The 23494-nt window shown below is 44.9% G+C and overlaps 1 protein-coding gene across 3 annotated transcripts in view; it reads right to left on the bottom strand.

Annotated features, from left to right (window-relative positions):
• The window catches only part of DYSF (dysferlin), a 438078-nt gene that overhangs the window by 246177 nt on the left and 168407 nt on the right, over window positions 1-23494 (bottom strand). For all 3 annotated transcript variants that reach the window (XM_056552799.1, XM_056552788.1, XM_056552789.1), the window contains exons 7-14: window positions 15826-15954; window positions 14403-14465; window positions 12895-12945; window positions 12739-12769; window positions 11278-11393; window positions 10202-10328; window positions 8549-8652; window positions 4565-4633 (exon numbers count right to left, since the gene is read on the bottom strand). In XM_056552799.1, the coding sequence (XP_056408774.1) occupies window positions 4565-4633; window positions 8549-8652; window positions 10202-10328; window positions 11278-11393; window positions 12739-12769; window positions 12895-12945; window positions 14403-14465; window positions 15826-15954 (690 nt within the window). The remainder of the gene's footprint in view (window positions 1-4564; window positions 4634-8548; window positions 8653-10201; window positions 10329-11277; window positions 11394-12738; window positions 12770-12894; window positions 12946-14402; window positions 14466-15825; window positions 15955-23494) is intronic.

Here is a 23494-nt window from a genome sequence, read left to right on the forward strand (position 1 = left end):
CCTCCACATGCCAGTATGACCTCCCTACCATGCCTGGGCACTATACTGATGAGGTGGGGATGGTCTCCTGAGGGATGTCCTCCCAGACCTGGACTAAAGCATCCCACAACTCCTGGATAGTCTGTGATGCAACGTGATGTTGATGGATGGAGCGAGACATGATGTCCCAGATGTGCTCAATCGGATTTCGGTCTGGGGAATGGGCGGCCAGTCCATAGCATCAATGCCTTCCTCTTGTAGGAACTGCTGACACACTCCAGCCACATGAGGTCTAGTATTGTCTTGTATTAAGAGGAACCCAGGGCCAACCGCACCAGCATATGGTCTCACAAGGGGTCTGAGGATCTCATCTCGGTACCTAATGGCAGTCAGGCTACCTCTGGCAAGCACATGGAGGGCTCTGCGGCTCCCAAAGAAATGCCACCCCACATCATTACTGACCCACCACTAAACCTGTCATGCTGGAGATGTTGTAGGCAGCAGAACGTTCTCCACGGCGTCTCCAGACTCGGTCACGTCTGTTACATGTGCTCAGTGTGAACCTGCTTTCATCTGTGAACAGAACAGGGCGCCAGTGGCCAATTTGCCAATCTTGGTGTTCTCTGGCAAATGCCAAACGTCCTGCACGGTGTTGGGCTGTAAGCACAACCCCCACCTGTGGACGTCAGGCCCTCATATCCCCCCTCATGGAGTCTATTTCTGACCGTTTGAGAGGACACATGCACATTTGTGGCCTGCTGTAGGTCCTTTTGTAGGGTTCTGGCAGTGCTCCTCCTGCTCCTCCTTGAACAAAGGTGGAGGTAGCGGTCCTGCTGCTGGGTTGTTGCCCTCCTCCAGCCTCCTCCACATCTCCTGATGTACTGGCCTTTCTCCTGGTAGCTCCTCCATGCTCTGGATACTACGCTGACAGACACAGCAAACCTTCTTACCACAGCTCGCATTGATGTGCCATCCTGGATGAGCTGCACTACCTGAGCCACTTGTGTGGGTTGTAGACTCCGTCTCATGCTACCACTAGAGTGAAAGCACAGCCAGCATTCAAAAGTGACCAACACATCAGCCAGGAAGCATAGGAACTGAGAAGTGGTCTGTGGTCACCACCTGCAGAACCACTCCTTTATTGGGTGTGTCTTGCTAATTGCCAATAATTTCCACCTGTTGTCTGTTCCATGTGAAATTGATTGTCAATCAGTGTTCTTCCTGAGTGGACAGTGTGATTTCACAGAAGTGTCAGTGACTTGGAGTCACATTGTGTTGTTTAAGTGTAGTATCCACAGATAATATAGATATATAGTATATACAGATAACACAGATATATAGTAGATAGTACAGACACATAGTATACAGATAATACAGATATAAAGTATATACAGATAATACAGACACATAGTATATAGATAATACAGGTATATATAGTATATACAGATAATACAGATATATAGTATATACAGATAATATAGATATATAGTATATACAGATAACACAGATATATAGTAGATAGAACAGACACATAGTATACAGATAATACAGATATATAGTATATACAGATAATACAGACACATAGTATATAGATAATACAGGTATATATAGTATATACAGATAATACAGATATATAGTATATACAGATAATACAGATATATAGTATCCACAGATAATATAGATATATAGTATATACAGATAACACAGATATATAGTAGATAGAACAGACACATAGTATACAGATAATACAGATATATAGTATATACAGATAATACAGATATACAGTATATACAGATAACACAGATATATAGTAGATAGTACAGACACATAGTATACAGATAATATAGATATATAGTATATACAGATAACACAGATATGTAGATAGTACAGACACATAGTATACAGATAATACAGATATATAGTATATACAGATAACACAGATATATAGTATATACAGATAATACAGATATATATAGTATATACAGATAATACAGATATACAGTATATACAGATAACACAGATATATAGTATATACAGATAATACAGACACATAGTATATAGATAATACAGATATATATAGTATATACAGATAACACAGATATATAGTAGATAATACAGATACATAGTATATACAGATAATACAGATATATAGTATATACAGATAATACAGACACATAGTATATAGATAATACAGATATATATAGTATATACAGATAATACAGATATACAGTATATACAGATAACACAGATATATAGTAGATAATACAGATACATAGTATATACAGATAATACAGATATATAGTATATACAGATAATACAGACACATAGTATATAGATAATACAGATATATATAGTATATACAGATAATACAGATATACAGTATATACAGATAACACAGATATATAGTAGATAATACAGATACATAGTATATACAGATAATACAGATATATAGTATATAGATAATACAGGTATATAGTATATACAGATAATACAGATATATAGTAGATAGAACAGACACATAGTATATAGATAATACAGGTATATATAGTATATACAGATAATACAGATATATAGTATACAGATAATACAGATATACAGTATATACAGATAACACAGATATATAGTAGATAGTACAGACACATAGTATACAGATAATATAGATATATAGTATATACAGATAACACAGATATACAGTATATACAGATAACACAGATATATAGTAGATAATACAGATACATAGTATATACAGATAATACAGATATATAGTATATAGATAATACAGGTATATAGTATATACAGATAATACAGATATATAGTAGATAGTACAGACACATAGTATATAGATAATACAGATATATATAGTATATACAGATAATACAGATATACAGTATATACAGATAACACAGATATATAGTAGATAATACAGATACATAGTATATACAGATAATACAGATATATAGTATATACAGATAATACAGGTATATAGTATATACAGATAATACAGATATATAGTAGATAGAACAGACACATAGTATATAGATAATACAGGTATATATAGTATATACAGATAATACAGATATATAGTATATACAGATAATACAGATATATAGTATACAGATAATACAGATATACAGTATATACAGATAACACAGATATATAGTAGATAGTACAGACACATAGTATACAGATAATACAGATATATAGTATATATAGATAATACAGATATATATAGTATATACAGATAATACAGATATATAGTATATACAGATAATACAGATATACAGTATATACAGATAACACAGATATATAGTAGATAATACAGATACATAGTATATACAGATAATACAGATATATAGTATATACAGATAATACAGATATATAGTATATACAGATAATACAGACACATAGTATATAGATAATACAGATATATAGTATATACAGATAATACAGATATACAGTATATACAGATAATACAGATATATAGTAGATAATACAGATACATAGTATATACAGATAATACAGATATATAGTATATAGATAATACAGATATATATAGTATATACAGATAATACAGATATACAGTATATACAGATAACACAGATATATAGTAGATAATACAGATATATAGTATATACAGATAATACAGATATATAGTATATACAGATAATACAGATATATATAGTATATACAGATAATACAGATATACAGTATATACAGATAATACAGATATATAGTAGATAATACAGATACATAGTATATACAGATAATACAGATATATAGTATATACAGATAATACAGATATACAGTAGATAATACAGACACATAGTATATACAGATAATACAGATATATAGTATATACAGATAATACAGATATACAGTATATACAGATAACACAGATATATAGTAGATAGTACAGACACATAGTATACAGATAATATAGATATATAGTATATACAGATAACACAGATATGTAGATAGTACAGACACATAGTATACAGATAATACAGATATATAGTATATACAGATAACACAGATATATAGTATATACAGATAATACAGATATATATAGTATATACAGATAATACAGATATACAGTATATACAGATAACACAGATATATAGTATATACAGATAATACAGACACATAGTATATAGATAATACAGATATATATAGTATATACAGATAATACAGATATACAGTATATACAGATAACACAGATATATAGTAGATAATACAGATATATAGTATATACAGATAATACAGATATATAGTATATAGATAATACAGGTATATAGTATATACAGATAATACAGATATATAGTATATACAGATAATACAGATATATAGTATATACAGATAATACAGATATATAGTATATAGATAATGCAGATATATATAGTATATACAGATAACACAGATATATAGTAGATAATACAGATATATATAGTATATACAGATAATACAGACACATAGTATATAGATAATACAGATATATATAGTATATACAGATAATACAGACACATAGTATATAGATAATACAGGTATATAGCATACACACATACCCCGCACTATAGTCCGTACTCACCCTGATGGGTAACGTGATGCTTTGGTTCCACTGAGGGTTGGCATTCTTTTCCAAAATCTTACTGCAGGTCTACAATGTAACAATAAAATAAAGGGTGACCCCCACCATGAAGGTTACAATTAGAGATGAGCGAACTTACAGTAAATTCGATTCGTCACGAACTTCTCGGCTCGGCAGTTGATGACTTTTCCTGCGTAAATTAGTTCAGCTTTCCGGTGCTCCGGTGGGCTGGAAAAGGTGGATACATTCCTAGGAAAGAGTCTCCTAGGACTGTATCCACCTTTTCCAGCCCACCGGAGCACCTGAAAGCTGAACTAATTTATGCAGGATAAGTCATCAACTGCCGAGCCGAGAAGTTCGTGACGAATCAAATTTTCTGTAAATTCGCTCATCTCTAGTTACATTGTATAGCAGAGCATACAGTTACTATCTCATTCTGTATATACATTACAAAATTTCAGACAGGTCACTCTGGTTACACAATATATCTAGTGTTCCCAACAATGACACCAGCAGTAAAGTTGTCACCCATCTTTCCCAGAAGCAGATATGGGGCTACAGAGAAAAGGGGCTGACTGAAGGATATATCTATAGGGGGTCACTATTGCTTATATAAGGAAAGAGGGAAAATCTGGGAGAGGAAATATGACAACTCTGCAGTTTTTTGTTTTCTTTTCCCAAAAACAGCGCCACCCTTGTCCTTTAGGTTGTGTGCGGTATTGCAGCTCAGTTCCATTGAAGTGAATGGAGCCAAGTTGTAATACCACACAGACTCTGAGGACAAGGGTGGCGCTGCTCAGTCTTTTCTATTCCTGGATTACCCTTATACTGTATATCGAGGTCAAGGTTTTTGTCACATCCCTAACCCCAATACAGGAACCCTAAAGAAATACGTCCCTTCTAGATGTATATATGGATACACGGGGGCTATAGCTTTATATACTGATTCAATTTCTCTATAATATAAACCAATTTATAGAACAAATGTAAGATCCTTAGAAGGATATAGAGAATATATAGATCAGTGGTCTTCAACCTGCGGACCGCCAGATGTTGCAAAACTACAACTCCCAGCATGCCCGGACAGCCAACGGCTGTCCGGGCATGCTGGGAGTTGTAGTTTTGCAACATCTGGCGGTCCGCAGGTTGAAGACCACTGATATAGATAATAAAGCCAGCGATGTTGTATGTGGTTGTAGTTTATACCTATAGATATGCATGGAGCAGTAGCACCACCTGGAGGCAAGAAGTGTTATTACAGTCGTGTAAATAAGTGAACTCACCAAGTTGGACTCACAGAAGACATCAACGTCTATACCAGTGTTTCCTAACCAGTGTGGTTCTAGCTCTAGCAAAAGTACAATGCCCAGCATGCCCGGACAGCCGCTGGCAGCATGCTGGGAGCATGCTGGGAGTTGTAGTTTGGCAACAGCTGGAGGCACATTAGTTGGGAAACACCGATCTATACTAAAGGACCTTTTAGTTTTTGGAGCTTCCTGAATGGTAATTGTGGCTGGGTATATGATATATCTTAGAGATGAGCGAACTTACAGTAAATTCGATTCGTCACGAACTTCTCGGCTCGGCAGTTGATTACTTTTTTCCTGCATAAATTAGTTCAGCTTTCCGGTGCTCCGGTGGGCTGGAAAAGGTGGATACAGTCCTAGTAGACTCTTTCCTAGGACTGTATCCACCTTTTCCAGCCCACCGGAGCACCGGAAAGCTGAACTAATTTATGCAGGATAAGTCATCAACTGCCGAGCCGAGAAGTTCGTGATGAATCGAATTTACTATAAGTTCGCTCATGTCTAATATATCTTACTAGTTTTCTCATTCCCATGCCTAAAAATAAGCTAAGTGTGAGCTGTAATGGCAGTCATGTCGGTTGTCACCCAGCTTTCCCAGGAACAGATTCACAGGTTATAGCACAGCAGCCGGGCCATCTGTTCTGATGCCCCAGGTCTGATGCCATGACACCTTGTTCTTACAGAGTATGGAGAGAACTAGGAATCTTAGTGTCCTGAGTGCTCATGGGTGATGTGGAAAATCTGGTTGTAGAATCTGGGCCAAAATGTTCTGTTATATCTATATATATATAAAAAGAGAAGACCTGACTCACTCACTCATCAACGTCCGGCCTAAGCCCTTGGACCTAGAAAGCTGAATTTTTTTTTCACCGGTGTTGTTTTTTAAGACGTAGACGAGGAATAAGAAAGGATTTTTCGAAATTCAACCCCTAAGGGGGTTAAAAAGGTTTTTTTGTTTAAAGTCCCATACAAGTCTATGGGAAATATATGTTACTGCATAACTTCCAAACGGCTGGAGATATTTCGATAATACTTGGTCACATGTTACTTATATGTCCACTTAAAATATAGGATAGTTCATTTAACCCTTAACTACCCCCATTTGTGAGGGTCGGGGTTTTTGTTTAAAGTCCCATGCAAATCTATGGGAAATGTATGTAGAGGACAGGATATGAGGATGGGACATAAGGACGGGATATGAGGACGGGATATGAGGACAGGATACGAGGACAGGATATGAGGAAGGGATACGAGGAAGGGATACGAGGACGGGATATGAGGAAGGGATATGAGGACGGGATAGGAGGACGAGATATGAGGACGGGATATGAGGTTGGGATATGAGGACAGGATATGAGGTTGAGATATGAGGAAGGGATAGGAGGACAGCATAGGAGGTCGAGATAGGAGGACGAGATAGGAGGTCGGAATAGGAGGTTGAGATAGGAGGTCGGGATAGGAGGACGGGATATGAGGTCGAGATAGGAGGACGAGATAGGAGGAAGGGATAGGAGGACGGGATAGGAGGTCGGGATAAGAGGACGGGATAAGAGGACGAGATAGGAGGTCGGGATAGGAGGAAGGGATAAGAGGACGAGATAGGAGGTCGGGATAGGAGGAAGGGATAGGAGGACGGGATAGGAGGTTGGGATAGGAAGTCGGGATACGAGGAAGGGATATGAGGACAGGATATGAGTTCGGGAAATGAGGTTGGGATATGAGGACAGGATATGAGGTCGAGATAGGAGGACGAGATAGGAGGTCGGGATAGGAGGATGGGATAGGAGGACGGGATAGGAGGAAGGGATAGGAGGTCGGGATAGGAGGTCGGGATAGGAGGTCGGGATAGGAGGTCGGGATAGGAGGTCGGGATAGGAGGAAGGGATAGGAGGTCGGGATAGGAAGAAGGGATAGGAGGAAGGGATAGGAGGAAGGGATAGGAGGCCGAGATAGGAGGTCGGGATAGGAGGACGGGATAGGAGGACGGGATAGGAGGACGGGATAGGAGGTTGGGATAGGAGGTCGGGATAGGAGGTCGGGATAGGAGGACGGGATAGGAGGTCAGGATAGGAGGTCGGGATAGGAGGACGGGATACAAGGAAGGTATATGAGGACAGGATATGAGTTCGGGAAATGAGGTTGGGATATGAGGAGAGGATATGAGGTTGAGATATGAGGACGGGATATGGGGTTGGGATATGACAACAATATGTGAGGATGGGATATGAAGCCAAAAGCTTCCTCCTTTGTTGATCTTAGACAGGTTGATAAATCTGGGCTAAAATTTCTGTTACATTTACCATAACTTTTTAAAAGTTGGACCAGAATAAAAACTTTAATGGAGGTATCACCTTGGTCTTACAGAGTATAGAGAGAACTATAAATCTTACTGTCCTGAGTGCTCATGGGTAAAGTGAAAAAAAAAAAAAACAGTTTTTGCCCGCAGACAGGTTGGTAAATCTGGGCCAACATGTTCTGTTACATTTACTACATCTTTTTATTAGCCTGAAAAAAAAAAAAAAAAAAAACTTTACTGGAGGTATCACCTTGTTCTTATAGAGTATAGAGAGAAATATATAACCTCGGTGCCCTGAGTGCCCATGGGTGATGTCCCTCCATGTTTTTTTGATATTCTAATACAATCGGACATAATCCGTCTTAGATACAGGTAACTTACTGTCTTCCCTGCAAAACTGACTTCTACGAAAGGATCCACTAGGTTTTTCTTGTTACTGTCCATCCCGAAGATCTGCTTGACGTTGTCTAAAATCGCGTCGTCCACTGATGGGAACAAAGAGTCGATCACAATTCATGGAAAGTAAAGGAAAGGGTAAGGTTGGGGTTACATTGCTGTGCTGGGATGACACGGTGAAACTTTCACTTTTTTTTTACTTAGGATGGTTTAGGGGTTAGGTTGTGGTAAAGAGATAAAGTTGCCGAGTTGCCCATAGCAACCAATCAGATGACTTCTTTCATTTTTCAGAGGCCTTTTCAAAAATGAAAGAAGCAATCTGATTGGTTGCTATGGGCAACTCAGCAACTTTTCTTCTGGACAGGTTTTGATAAATCTCCCCCACGTTGTACAGAATCAGTCAAATATGGCTGCCATCTTCCAGAAAGAGAGGAACATCTATCTATGTTGTGTCTGGTACAGCAACTGAGCTCTGTTAAAGTAAATGGGCCTAAACTACAATACCACACATAACCTGTGGACATAGGGGCGCTGTTTTTTTTGTTTTTGTTTTTTAGAAGAAGAAAGCAGCCATGTTTTCCTGATCCCGTACATTTAATACTGATTACCTCTGGATGGAAGGGATAAAAATATCCATGGTGGTTTGAATGGTTTAGAGGTCAACACTTGGTTAAAGTGGATACTCCACTGGCCCAGTGTCCGAAACATTTAGTTCTTAATGCTGGGTACAGGCTGCGGGGGTCGTGACGTCACACCATGCCCCCTCAATGCAAGTCTATGGGAGGGGGCGTGATGGACATCACGCCCCCTCCCATAGACTTGCATTGAGGGGGTGTGACATCACAAGGGGCGTGGCCGTGACATCACAACCCCCGCACCCAGCGTTCTGAATAAATGTTCCGGACACTGGGGCAGTGGAGCACTCCTTTAAGGTGGAAAGGAAGTTATGGTATTATCTCTGATGGTTTGGGATAGTGAATGGATTCATAGATATTCATCTAGTGAACACTCTGGTACCAAAGAGATGGGAGACTCCAGTTGGAGAGTCCCCCGAAAAATGGAGGCTTGAAGCCATGAGTCCAGTTATAACACAATAAAATATCCAGTAGCATCCCAAAAGGCAGATGATCTGCCCGTCTACCTTCACTATTCGAGGAGGGCCATCAATAGCTGACCAGTAGGGATCCTGGAAGCCTCGGCTGTGTACATTATTTGTAGTCGTAGCACGGGCCTCCTATTGAAGTGTATGGGAGCTGCACTGTAGTAACCCGGCACCACTACTACAAGCTGAGGCTTCCAACTACTGCACACTGTTTATTTCCAGCAACACTGCTGTGATCAGCTGATCGGTGGAGGTGCTGGGTTTCGGCCCCATTATATCAGCTGGTGATGGCCTTTCCTGTATGTAGACCATCCATGATTGTTGCCCAGAAAATAATCTTAATTTTGGCATGAAAAACGCTACTTGGCAAAAAATCTTGCCACTATGCATATATATATATATATATATATATATATATATATATATTTATAGCTATCTGGTGCTAGGGACAATAGCATGGTTCTCATCGCTTTTTACTTCTATTATGTCTGTAGAAAAGTCAAGATGGCTCTTCTAATGTTTCTGCCACTACTTACTCTGTGGCAGATCTTCTGCGCGGTAGACTCTGAGCGTCAGGTGAGCCCCACGGAGCGCCACTCCGGCAGGACGCAGCAGGTTCCCTTCTATATCTTCTTTATCCTCCATAGATTCCTTCTTTTCCATCTACAGACAAAGACCAAGTCGTGAATTCCACGGGACAAAGGAGAAACTAAAAAGTTTAGGGCGTGGGCGTGACGTCACGATCGGGGCCTCTGGCTGACAAAAATGTTCAGAATGCTGGAGCAACAGAGTAACCCTTTAAATTGTCCTCTTGTACAACTAATGACACCCCACATTACCAGTATAAATGCAAACTCCCAGAAGCATATCTAAAATACATCAACCAAAAAGTCCTCAGAATAAAGCAAATTTGGCCAAATCAAATGTAAACACAGCAAGAGAGTCACAGTTCTTTATTACAGATACCACGTAGTTGAATAATAGGGGTATAACAGCTCAATTATTTCAATATTACCCCTTACTGTGGCCCAAACAAAAAAATTCCATCGTCAAGACACCTATTGCAACGTGTTTCCCCCTTATAATGGCAGAGTTCATCAGGGGACAAAAGACAGGATCTAGAGAATATATTAACTCAAATAAGATACCATGGAATAATGTAACAGTACAAGAGAAAAAACATGTGCATGGGATGAGATGGGGTCATCCATGGAGGACAGATGAATGGTGTCACCATGGTGTATTATTCAGTAGAGCCTATCTTTTGTACCCTGATGAAGCCTACCATTTTAGGTAGGAAACACGCTGGGAATTTTTTCTTATTAGGGATACAACTGTTGGAAATATTTGAATCGGTGAGGTGTTATACTGCTTTATTTAACTATATTCTATCTGTGATAATTAACTGTGACCCTTCTGGTGCATCTATGTTCGATTTGACACTGTGAGGACCTCTTTTTTTTTATCTATTTTAGATATGCTAATTAACAGTCACTCTTTATCCTTAGTTTTTTAAGTCCACGGATGGGTGGCGATACTAGGCGGGATTAGTATCAGGGACAGCAGGTTGACTTATCATCTGTTATTAGGAATAAAGTAAAGACTTACTCACCGGGCATTCATCACCGGGGCCCATGGCAAACATGCTGACCTTTAAATAGCCTTTTGCCCCAGCTGTGAAATCCTCAGAGTCGGAGAGAAGCAGCCACTTTCTCAAGAAGGCGTGTTCTGAAAAGGAAGCATGAGAGTCGGGTCACATGACACTTCTCTTCTGATTTCTAGACGTTTTGCCCCAATAATGGGTAAAAACTTGTTTGACCACTATAAGTCACCAGGGGGGTTGTCAACAAGTTCTCTTAGGCCGGGAAACAAGTCTGTAGTACAGTTATTTAGTAATGTGTGAACAGTGGACCGGGCAGGTTTCCCGTTCAGTCTGTGAACCACCAGTATCACTATTGGCCACTACAGGGGTTGCCACCATTTTTATTTTTTTTTATTTTAGGCCCAGACCGGCAAAATCTGACCAACTATAAAGTGATGTGTGAACAGTGTACATACAACATACCTGGATAGATTTTATTTAGTCTGACAAACCTGGGAGACACCTCTTTTAATGGAAGCCATATTGATCGCCACATATTTTTCATAAAAAGTTGTCATTTAAATGATGTCATCTAAGGTGCTGTTCCTATATCCAACACGAAGGGGTGATGCTATCTCATCTATGAACAGTCCACAGAAGTGGCTCCATACAGCAAGGACGGGGCCCATGTTAGGACTCTGATGTAGACCCCATGCTTGTATGGACAGGTTAAAGGGGTATCCAGCCTATAACACTGCATTCAGCTACTGAGGCGTAACTTGTAGCTTCTGGGCCCCGATGCAAAATCTGCAAAAGGGCCCCATGTGCCAATTATAATACAGATGTGCTTTGGGGTCCCCTTAGGCCCCAGGCCCCAGATGCGGCTGCTACCTCTGCACCTCCTATAGCTACATCCCTGTTCAGCTATCTCTGGAAGCTTCCAAAGACAATGAATGGAGGAGTGGCCCGCCTTTGTTACCCGTAGGTCTGTTGCCACAAGTGACTCGGATCCCTGGATAAGTGGCGATGCCGGGCGGAGGCTCGAAACTTCACGGTCACACCCCGCTCGTGATGTTATGGGCACGCCCCCTCAATGCAAGTCTATGGGAGGGGGCGTGGCGGAGCTACAGGTTATTCAATTCAAGAGTTCACATACTTTTTCTCCCTGCACTGTGGATGTTTACTCAATGTACTTAATAAAAGACAAGAAAGGTACAACAACCCGTGTGTTATCAGTTTAGTTACATTGGGTGTGTGTACAATTTTTACTTCTGACCTTATTTTATTAGCAGAAATTCCAGTATTCCACAAAAAGTTCACATACTTTTTCTCCCTGCACTGTGAACATTTACTCAATGTGCTCAATAAGGATATGAGCAGTAAAACTTTCTGTGTTATGAGTTTATAGTTTGTGTTTGTCTTTAATTGTCACGTAGGGTCGTCTTGTACATTACTTAGCTCAAGTAGGAAACATTTCTCATTGGCACGTACTTGGTTCTCCATAAATCATCCCAACATCCATCTGTTTTGGGAACACAACAACAGACGTAAAGCAATTTAGATAACACATAGAGAAATAAGAATAATCTTAGCACAACGAGATACAAATTACAAATGACAAGACAATACGAAATGCAAAGAACCTACCCGGAATTCTCCAATAACAGAACTGGTTCTATGGGATCGGGAGTCTACGACCTGTAAAATAAGGAGTTGTACAAGATACAGACAGTAAGAGAAGGGGGATCATGTGGTAAGAGTATAATCACATAAACTATAGAACCTTATATGTGGTATGTATGATAAGGCTCTGCAGCAGATTAAGTGGTTATAAAGATGTTCTGCAGGAGCTAAGGTGCGTATGATTAAGTATTGTAGCAGCTGAGGTGTGTATGATGAAGTTCTGCAGCAGCTGAGGGGTGTTTGATAAAAGTCTGTAGAATGCGAGGTGTGTATGATGATGTTATGCAGCAGCTGAGGTGTGTATGATGACATTTTGCAGCAGCTGAGGTGTGTGTGATGATGTTATGCAGCAGCTGAGATGTATATGATGATGTTATGCAGCAGCTGAGGTGTGTGTGATGAGGTACTGCAGAAGGTGAGGTGTGTGATGTGATTTTTTCATCAGCTAAGGTTTATATTATGACGTTCTGCAGCAGCTGAGGAGTGTATTACAATGGTCTGCAGAAGGTAAGGTGTGTATTATGAGGTTATGCAGCAGCTGAGGTGTGCATAGTTATGTTCTGTAGCTGCTGAGGAGAGTATTACAATAGTCTGCAGAAGGCGAGATGTGTATTATGAATTCTGCAGCAGCTAAGGTTGGTTTTATGACGTTTTGCAGCAGCTGAGGAGTTTATTACAATGTTCTGCAACAGCTGAGGTGTATGATGAGGTTCTACAGTAGCTGAGATGTGTATGATGATGTTCTGTACAAGTTGCAGTGTGTATGAGGAGGTTCTGCAGTAGCTGAGATGTACAATGAGGTTCTGCAGCAGCTGAGGTGTGTGACGTGCTTCTGCAGCAGCTGAGGTGTATGATGACGTTCTGCAGCAAATGAGGAGTGTATTATGAGGTGCTGCAGAAGCTAAGGTATCTATGATAAGATTCTGCAGCAAATGAGGAGTGTATTATGAGGTGCTGCAGAAGCTAAGGTATCTATGATAAGATTCTGCAGCAGCTGAGGGGTGCATGATAAGATTCTGCAGAAGCTAAGGTATGTATGATAAGATTCTGCAGCAGCTGAGGGGTGCATGATAAGATTCTGCAGCAGCTGAGGGGTGCATGATAAGATTCTGCAGCAGCTGAGGTGTATGATGAAGTTCTGCAGCAAATGAGGAGTGTATTATGAGGTGCTGCAGAAGCTAAGGTATCTATAATAAAATTCTGCAGCAGCTGAGGGGTGCATGATAAGATTCTGCAGCAGCTGAGGTGTGGGATGAGGTTCTGCAGAAGCTGCACTGTATATGATGAAATTCTGCAGCAGCTGAGGTGTGTATGATGAGGTTCTGCAGCAGATTAGGTGTGTATGATAAGGTTCTGCAGCAGCTAAGGTGTTGGATGAGGTTCTGCAGCAGCTGTAGCAGAAAATGAAAGTGATGTGAGATTGTCCCAGCCCGATCCCCAATGGAATCATTCCCGAATTCTTCATCACTCACTGTCAGGAACATCGGTTCATCGAAGAGCTCGGCCGGGGACTCAAAAAAGTTGAAGAAAAGTGTCTACAATGTAAAAAGTAACAGAAAAAGCAACAATATAATACATGTGACTCATGACTCCGCCCAGCACAACAGTGCCTGCCCACAGATGACTCCGCCCAGCACAACAGTGCCTGCCCACAGATGACTCCGCCCAGCACAACAGTGCCTGCCCACAGATGACTCCGCCCAGCACAACAGTGCCTGCCCACAGATGACTCCGCCCAGCACAACAGTGCCTGCACACAGATGACTCCGCCCAGCACAACAGTGCCTGCCCACAGATGACTCCGCGCAGCACAACAGTGCCTGCCCACAGATGACTCCGCCCAGTACAACAGTGCCTGCCCACAGATGACCCCGGCCAGAACAACAGTGCCTGCCCACAGATGATTCCACCCAGAACAACAGTGCCTGCCCACAGATGACTCCGCCCAGTACAACAGTGCCTGCCCACAGATGACCCCGCCCAGAACAACAGTGCCTGCCCACAGATGATTCTACCCAGAACAACAGTGCCTGCCCACAGATGACCCCACCCAGCACAACAGTTCCCTCCCACAGATGACCCCGCCCACAGATGACCCCACCCAGCACAAAAGTACCCTCCCACAGATGACCCCGCCCACAGATGACTCCGCCCAGCACAACAGTGCCTGCCCACAGATGACTCCGCCCAGAACAACAGTGCCTGCCCACAGATGACTCCGCCCAGCACAACAGTGCCTGCCCACATATTACTCCGCCCAGCACAACAGTGCCTGCCCACAGATGACTCCGCCCAGAACAACAGTGCCTGCCCACAGATGACTCCGTCCAGCACAACAGTGCCTGCCCACAGATGACTCCACTCAGCACAACAGTGCCTGACCACAGATGACTCCGCCCAGAACAACAGTGCCTGCCCACAGATGACTCCACTCAGCACAACAGTGCCTGCCCACAGATGACTCCGCCCAGTACAACAGTGCCTGCCCACAGATGACCCCGCCAAGAACAACAGTGCCTGCCCACAGATGATTCCACCCAGAACAACAGTGCCTGCCCACAGATGACTCCGCCCAGTACAACAGTGCCTGCCCACAGATGACTCCGCCCAGAACAACAGTGCCTGCCCACAGATGATTCCACCCAGAACAGTGCCTGCCCACAGATGACTCCGCCCAGCACAACAGTTCCCTCCCACAGATGACTCCGCCCACAGATGATCCCACCTAGCGCAACAGTGCCCATCCAAAGATAACTCCACCCAGCACAACAGTTCCCTCCCACAAATGACCCAGTCCACAGATGACCCCACCCAGCACAACAGTTCCCTCCCACAGATGACCCCCACCTATCACAACAGTGCCCTCCTACAGATGACCCCGCCCACAGATATTACCTCATCAAAGTATGGACTGTTCCCCTTCCGTATCCGCGTTCTTTTGGTCTGACCAGCGACCGTCACCTTCACAACAGGTTTGATGTTGACCCCGAGTAGCTGCCTCCCCTCAATTACCCGAACCCGAACCTGAGGAGAATCAGTAAAAAATGTCATCAATGTATCTTATCTTATCCCACTGATTATGAGAATTAACATTCATTATACTCCAGAGCTCCATTCACAACTCTGTAGACTTCAGAGCTAAAATCTCCCAGCATTCCCTGCATGTTCACTGTCTGTACATATCTTGCTCTGGTGCATTTTAAGAAGTGGATTCTTTCCACCATGTGATGTAATATAAAACTAACTGCCCCATAGGAATGAGGTTAATCTGTAAAGGATGTGTCATGTGGCTGTCCACCAGCAGAATAGTGAGTGCAGCTCTGGAGTATAATACAGGAAAAACTCAGGATCAGTACAGGATAAGTAATGTAATGTATGTACACAGTGACTCCACCAGCAGAATAGTGAGTGCAGCTCTGGAGTATAATACAGGATATAACTCAGGATCAGTACAGGATAAGTAATGTAATGTATGTACACAGTGACCCCACCAGCAGAACAGTGAGTAAAGATCTGGAGTATAATACAGGATATAACTCAGGATCAGTACAGGATAAGTAATGTTATGTGTGTACACAGTGACTCCACCAGCAGAATAGTGAGTACAGATCTGGAGTATAATACAGGATATAACTCAGGATCAGTACAGGATAAGTAATGTAATGTATGTACACAGTGACCTCACCAGCAGAATAGTGAGTACAGCTCTGGAGTATAATACAGGATATAACACAGGATCAGTACAGGATAAGTAATGTAATGTATGTACACAGTGACCTCACCAGCAGAATAGTGAGTGCAGCTCTGGAGTATAATACAGGATATAACTCAGGATCAGTACAGGATAAGTAATGTAATGTATGTACACAGTGATCTCACCAGCAGAATAGTGAGTACAGCTCTGGAGTATAATACAGGATATAACTCAGGATCAGTACAGGATAAGTAATGTAATGTATGTACACAGTGATCTCACCAGCAGAATAGTGAGTACAGCTCTGGAGAGAGGTTGTGTTCTGCTGAGCTCCTGAGACTTCCACAGAAGCAGTGATTTCCTTCCGCCCCTCCCCAGGTGTGTGGCATACACCTGGGTAGGTTTCCTGCTATGGAGCCCAGGGGATCTGGAGCTTCATCTTGCACTCCCCGTACCCGGCCGGCAGGGGGGTGCCAAGGAAAATGCCACGGCCAACAATACGGACGGAATTAGGAGAACAACCAGGGCTCACAGTAATGTGGTGTCCCCTCCCCCGTCCTCAGCTGGGAGCTGCAAAGCCTCCAGCAAAAGCCCTGCAAGGAAAAGAAGCTCTTCCAGGCAGAGGAGTGCAGTGAAGGCAGCTGTCTCTGGACCCTCACAACCCCAGCAATGGGGGGTAAAGGGGAACAGAGAATCCCTGGAAACTTTTGGATCGAGAATCCATGCGAAGATGGCTGAATATGAACAGCTTGGAAAGCAGCTCCGTGGCCTTAGAGAAGATCTAAAGTTTGCCATCTATCAAGCGGATCAGGCACCTAAGGCCAAGAGATCAGCATTCAACACCAAGGTGAGGTCTCTGAGGAAAGAGGTGGAGGAGCTTGTGAGGAGGAGATCGGACATTGTGGAGGGTGCTGGGTTTCTTGGTGAGAAGCTAATTCATGAGGAGAGGTTCTCCAGCATGAGGGCCTCCAGAGGTTGTGAAAGTCTGCAAGATGAGGATTGTCGCAGTGAGGAGGAGGAGATGGAGGAAGGTGATGGAGGTGAGGAGGGCAATGTGAGTGAGGGGGATATGGACACTGTTTCGGTATGTGCCACCATTGCTACCCCTGACCCCCCACTTACCCTGAGTGCAGACTATATAAACCCGGCTCAGGTGGCCTTACCTCTCTCCAGTGAGGATGATGATGGCAGTGACTGCGGTGAAGGCAGCGGCTTGGCAGACGGGGGTCTCCTGCGGGCGATTGTAATGCAGGAGTCACCCACCCGTCTAGAAAATTTTTCTTTTGGAGACGATTTGGGCCCAGAAGAGAAGAGGAAGAATAAAAAAAAAGGGCAAGAAAAGAAAGAAAACTGAGGGACAAGTGAAGTTTGTCTTTTCTCCTTTCCAGCAGTCTGAGTCGGCTGAAAAGTCGGTTCAGGGTGCTGGGTCCCCCAACCTGCCAGACCCCGTTTCTGTAGTGGAGCGGGGCCAGCATGGGGGATACAGTAGTGCACCCAAAATGGCCGTGGGTGCTATAGAAAAAAAAGGGCACCCTCCTGTGAGGGGGGAGGGTGTCCAGTCACCAGAAAATGGCGGCAGATTCACCCGTTCGGTTGAAGTGGGCGGTACAGGTCCAGGCGCTGCAGGGCACTCTCCTGTGAGGGGGGGGAGTGTCCGGGCACCGGACCTTGATGGTTCAGGGGGCGGTCCCCTAGGTGACGCGGTTGGTACCGGTTCTAGCGCCAGGGGGCACTCCGCTGTAAAAGGGGAGGTTCCCTGTGCGTCGGCTGTAGCAGGCGTAGCGGGAGTGAGTCCGGAGGGACAGTCATTTTGCGAGGGGGTGCGGCCACCTATGTCAGATGCGGAGCGTGTGTCTGCACCCCAAGATATGGGAAGAAAGAACTATGCAGCGCCAATTCTGAAACCGGCAGCTATTAAACATGCAAAAGACCCAGCCAGCCCAGTCTGTAACACACCAAGGGAGAGTGTAGGCAAGAGTGAAAGTGAGAGCAAAAATGGTAATGTGCAAAATGTGAATGATGGTGGTGTGCATGGGAGGAGTTGTGGTAGCAGTGTGGATGAGGGGGGAACTTGTGGAGTGCAAGAGAGGGGTGCAAGTGGAGTACTAGTGAGGGGTGCAAGTGGGGTGCAAGAGAGGGGTGCAAGTGGGGTGCAAGAGAGGGGTGCAAGTGGAGTGCAAGAGAGGGGTGCAAGTGGGGTACAAGAGAGGGGTGCAAGTGGAGTGCAAGAGAGGGGTGCAAGTGGGGTGCAAGAGAGGGGTGCAAGTGGGGTGCAAGAGAGGGGCGCAAGTGGGGTGCAAGAGAGGGGTGCAAGTGGAGTGAAAGAGAGGGGTGCTAGTGAAATGCAGGTGAGGAGCGGTAGTGGAATGGCACAGAGAGGTGTTATGGCTGATGTTTCTGTCAAGAATAATGGTCCTGGTTTGGTTTCTGGTTCGACTGCCCCCCCGGTAGTGGCTGCTTCTCCCAGAAGCTATGCCAGCGTCACTGCCGGGGGATCCCCATCTCCATCTGGCTCTGGGGGTCACTTGCAACAGCGCCTCCTGGAGGCTCTACGTAGGGGAGACAGGTCGATCCAGGTAGAGGGGAGGGGTGAGGTTGACCTGTCTTTTTGGATAGAAAGACACGGCTTAGGCGCCTTCCGAGAACAAAATGGGGAGGTGGTCTGGTCCCTCCCGACATCCGGGCAGGAAAGTGGCCGTAGGAATGTGGTCCGTTTAGTGTGGAGGGGCGAAGATGCGTGTCCGCCTCGGGGAAAGGTGGTTGAGCTCCTCCTCCGGATGGAATTCAGGGCAAGTGACATCTTTGCCCTGATCCACCCCTACGGTACTTCCGAGTTTGACATCAGCTTCGCTCGGCCAGAGGGTTTGGAACTTTTCTGGTCGAACTATGAGGTGGTGAAAAGCGAGCCCGGCTGGCGGGATTTCGCCGTAAAGGCGATATCCCGTCAGAATTTGGTCAAGAAAGTGACCGTTTTGACACGTAACGAGTCACTATCTTGCTATGACATCATGACCTGGCTCAGCCGATATGGGGATGTGACGGACATGCCAAAAAAGAACTATGATGAACATGGGATCTGGTCTGGGGCCTGGACGTTTTCCGTCAAACTGAAGCGTTCGGGGAGCACTGTTGCCCACATCCCATCAGCTGCTTTTCTTGGGAGAGACAGAATCCAAGTTTTCTACCAGGGGCAGCCCAAGGTCTGTCACAGGTGTGGCAGCCCCACTCACTTTAGCGCAGCCTGTACCGTGCAGGTCTGTGCACTGTGCGGTGGGGTAGGTCATCTTGCCGCATCCTGTAGGCAGATCCGGTGTCATCTGTGTGGTGTCTTAGGACACCCTTTCAGCCGTTGTCCTAGCGCCTTTGCCCGTGCGACGGTCACCTTGGCTGGAGACAGCAGTAATGTTGCTTCAGCTGGGGAGGGCACGAGTGCGGGTGAAGGTGCAACAGGGTCAGTGAAGAGGAAAAGTCCCGCCAAGCTGAGGCGGGAGGCTAATCGGAGAAGGAGCAGGGAACTGGAGAGTTCCCATGTGGCAGGGGTAGCTTCTGACCCTGCTCCAGAGGTTAGTCCTGAAACTGCTGAGGCCCTGGAGGAGAATGTGCTGGATGAGGAAATGAGGAGAATCTGTACAGAAGAGGGCAGCAAGGCCGATCTTTCCGATTCCTCCCACTATGAAAGTGTGGATGAGGAGGGTGAAGAGTGGCCAAAAAAGAAGGGCAATAAAAGGGGAAAGAAGAGGTCGGAGCCCTCTAGTCCCCGTGCTACGGACCAGGTCCCAAGCGGAAGCTTACCTGCCCCCCCTCTGATTGATCTGTCTAACCGGTACTCTGTCCTTGAAGACATCTCCTCCCCTTCCTTGGAGGAGGGGGTCAAAGATGGGGTGCCTGAAGTGGGGAAGCCTCCAGGGGGAACTGGGCCCTGTCCTGATGGGACAATTTCCTCAGGGGATGGGGCCAAACCGGAGCCAGGTGGAGATAGGGATTCAAAAATGGACCTGTCAGAATCAAAAAAACGGTCCAAAGAGAAGGAAGCCTCCTCGTCTGGGGATGAGGGGGTGAAGAAAAAGCAGAAATGAGGGTGTTAGGGTCGTCAAACTCGATCACCCATGATGGCGGCACTCACCCCATTGACGCTGGCATCTATTAACTGTGCCAGCATAAAGTCTGATACGGCTAGATTCACAGCCTTTGATTTTCTCGGCCGTGTTGATGCCGACATTTTCTTTTTACAAGAGACCAGGTTGTCAGATCTAGCCTCCCTGATAAAAGCCAGGAGAGAGTGGAGGCGTGGCTCCTCCCACTGGTCTCTTGCGGCTGAGCCGTATAGTGGGGTGGCGGTCCTTTTTACCGCTCCTGTTGAATGCAGACGGGTTATTGAGTTAGAAATGGGGAGGTGCCTGATCTTAGATGTCCTCATGAAGGGACAAGAGCTCCGGCTCATTAACATCTACGCCCCACAAACCAAGTGGGACCGTAAAGATCTCTTTATGAGGATTAAGCCCTTTCTTTTTACAAGCCGACAGGTGATCTTTGGAGGGGATTTCAATACTGTCACGAGGTCCCAAGATAGGAGAGGCTCCAATGATCGGTTGGCTTATGATAGCATAGCTCTCAATAGTATAGTTAGGGAAGCTCGCCTAGAGGATGCCCACATCCGGAGCCCCTCAGGCCACGCGGGTTTCACCTATCATCGAGGTAGCTGCAGGTCTAGAATAGACAGGTTTTATTTGAAGGAGGAAGCCGTCTCTTCCGCAGTGTCCGTGGTTGAGGTGGAGTTCTCCGATCACTGTATGATTTCTTTTTCCTTGAATGTTTCAGAGACCCCCCGGATGGGTAAAGGTTATTGGAAGCTGAATTCGTCCCTCCTGGAGGAAGCGGAGGTAAGACAGTCCTTTGAGGATTTTCTTCAGAGTCAGGTACCTTTACTGGACCTTTGTAGTAGTAAGTCAGAGTGGTGGGAGATATTCAAGAAGAGGGTTGCGGGGTTCTTCCGCCAGCTCTCGAGCCTCAGGTCCCTGAACAGGTATCGCCTGTATCAGGGACTGAGGAGGAAACTCGAGCTTCTTGTTTCGACTGGAGGTAGCCGAGAGGATATCTCCAGAGTGAAATCCTTGCTGATGAGGTGTCAGTACGATAGGCACGCATCTTTGGTTTTTGAGAGGGATTTCGGGAAATACCGCTCTCCCGACCCTTACAGAAACTGTAAGATGTCAGTGAGTAGTAAAGTCATTTCAGGACTGATCGATAGTACAGGATCTCTGAATCGGTCCAGATCAGGGATCTTGGAGGTCGTCAGATCCTTCTACTCGCACCTCTTGGGAAGGAAGGATCTAGATCGGGACAGGATGTCGGCTTTCCTGGCTGAAACCATTCCTGAACCAGGGGTAGACCCCTCTCTTGATGTTTTGGCAGAAGAAATCAGGGAAGAGGAAGTGAGACTGGCGATCGAGGGGCTTGCCCCCAAGAAGTCGCCAGGTCCGGATGGCTTAACATCCGAGTGGTACAGGACCTTTAAGGAGTCTTTAGCTCCCCTCTTGACTGAGGTATTCAATGAGTGTCTCTCCTCGGGCACTCTGCCGAAGTCAATGAGGAGGTCAGCCCTGATTCTTCTCTCAAAGGGTAAAGATCCCAGCCGTATTGAGAATTGGAGGCCCATAGCTCTTCTCAATACGGACAGGAAGCTTCTGGCCAAGATACTGTTTAATCGGCTGGTGAAGTTTGCACCCCGGCTCTCTTCGGGGACTCAGCACTGCTCTGTTCCAGGCCGAAGCACCTTAAGTGCGGTCCTTAGTGTCAGGGAGGCAGTGGAGCGGAGTAGTGCGGGTCTCTGGAAGGGGTACTTGCTGTCCCTGGATCAGGCCAAAGCATTTGATCGGGTGAACCATGACTACCTCTGGTCCGTCCTCCTGAGATATGGCTTACCGAGTACTTTTGTTAATTGGCTTAAGATCTTGTATACAGGGGCAGAGAGTTTCCCGCTGGTGAACGGTTGGTCTGGCCACTCTTTTGAGGTGGGGTCCGGAGTCCGTCAGGGTTGTCCTTTGAGCCCGCTTTTATACGTGTTCGCAATCGACCCCTTCGTCCGGAGGGTAGATTGTGGGCCGTTGGCGGGAGTCGGGATGAGTCTGGTGGAGCTGGATGTTGCCCAGAGAGTAGTGGCGTACGCTGATGATGTCACCATTTTCGTGTCCTCGAGAGAGGAGGTTGATGTGGTGATGTCAGAGGTGGAACGCTACTCGGAGGCATCCGGGTCTAAGATCAACCAGGATAAGTGTGAAAGTCTTTGGCTGGGAGGGGGAGATCCCACGTTTGATCTCCCGGACACCCTTCCAGGGCCCCAAGAGTCAGCAAAAATTCTGGGCATCACATTCGGCCAGGATGATTATCCCACCAAAAACTGGGATGGTAAGCTCCAGGATGCCACTCAGAAGGTGGATCAGTGGAAGGGTTGGTCTATGACCCTCAGGGAAAGGGTACACCTGATCAAATCGTACCTGCTCCCCTTGTTTATCTATCTGGGCAGTGTATGTATCTTGCCAGAGGCTTACTATACTAGGATCTACAGCCTGTTTTTCCAACTGTTATGGGGGAACAGGATGAACCTAGTCAAGAGGGAGGTTACGTACCGCACGAGGAGACTAGGGGGTTTATCTATGGTGAACCCTGTGGTGTTCTTAACGAACACCTTCTTGAAAGCTAACATCTCGAACCTCTGGTCAGAGAGGGCTCCTCCATGGGTACTCTCCTGCAGGGAGTGGTTTCGGCCTTTCTTCCAGGAATGGGAGACAGGAGGGCAAGTGAAGGACCTCCGTACACCACATGGATATCTTCCGGCTTACGCTACCCCGACTCTGAAGGCGATACGTCGGT

This window comes from Hyla sarda, chromosome 1 (assembly GCF_029499605.1).
Source record: "Hyla sarda isolate aHylSar1 chromosome 1, aHylSar1.hap1, whole genome shotgun sequence".
Lineage (NCBI taxonomy): Eukaryota > Metazoa > Chordata > Amphibia > Anura > Hylidae > Hyla > Hyla sarda.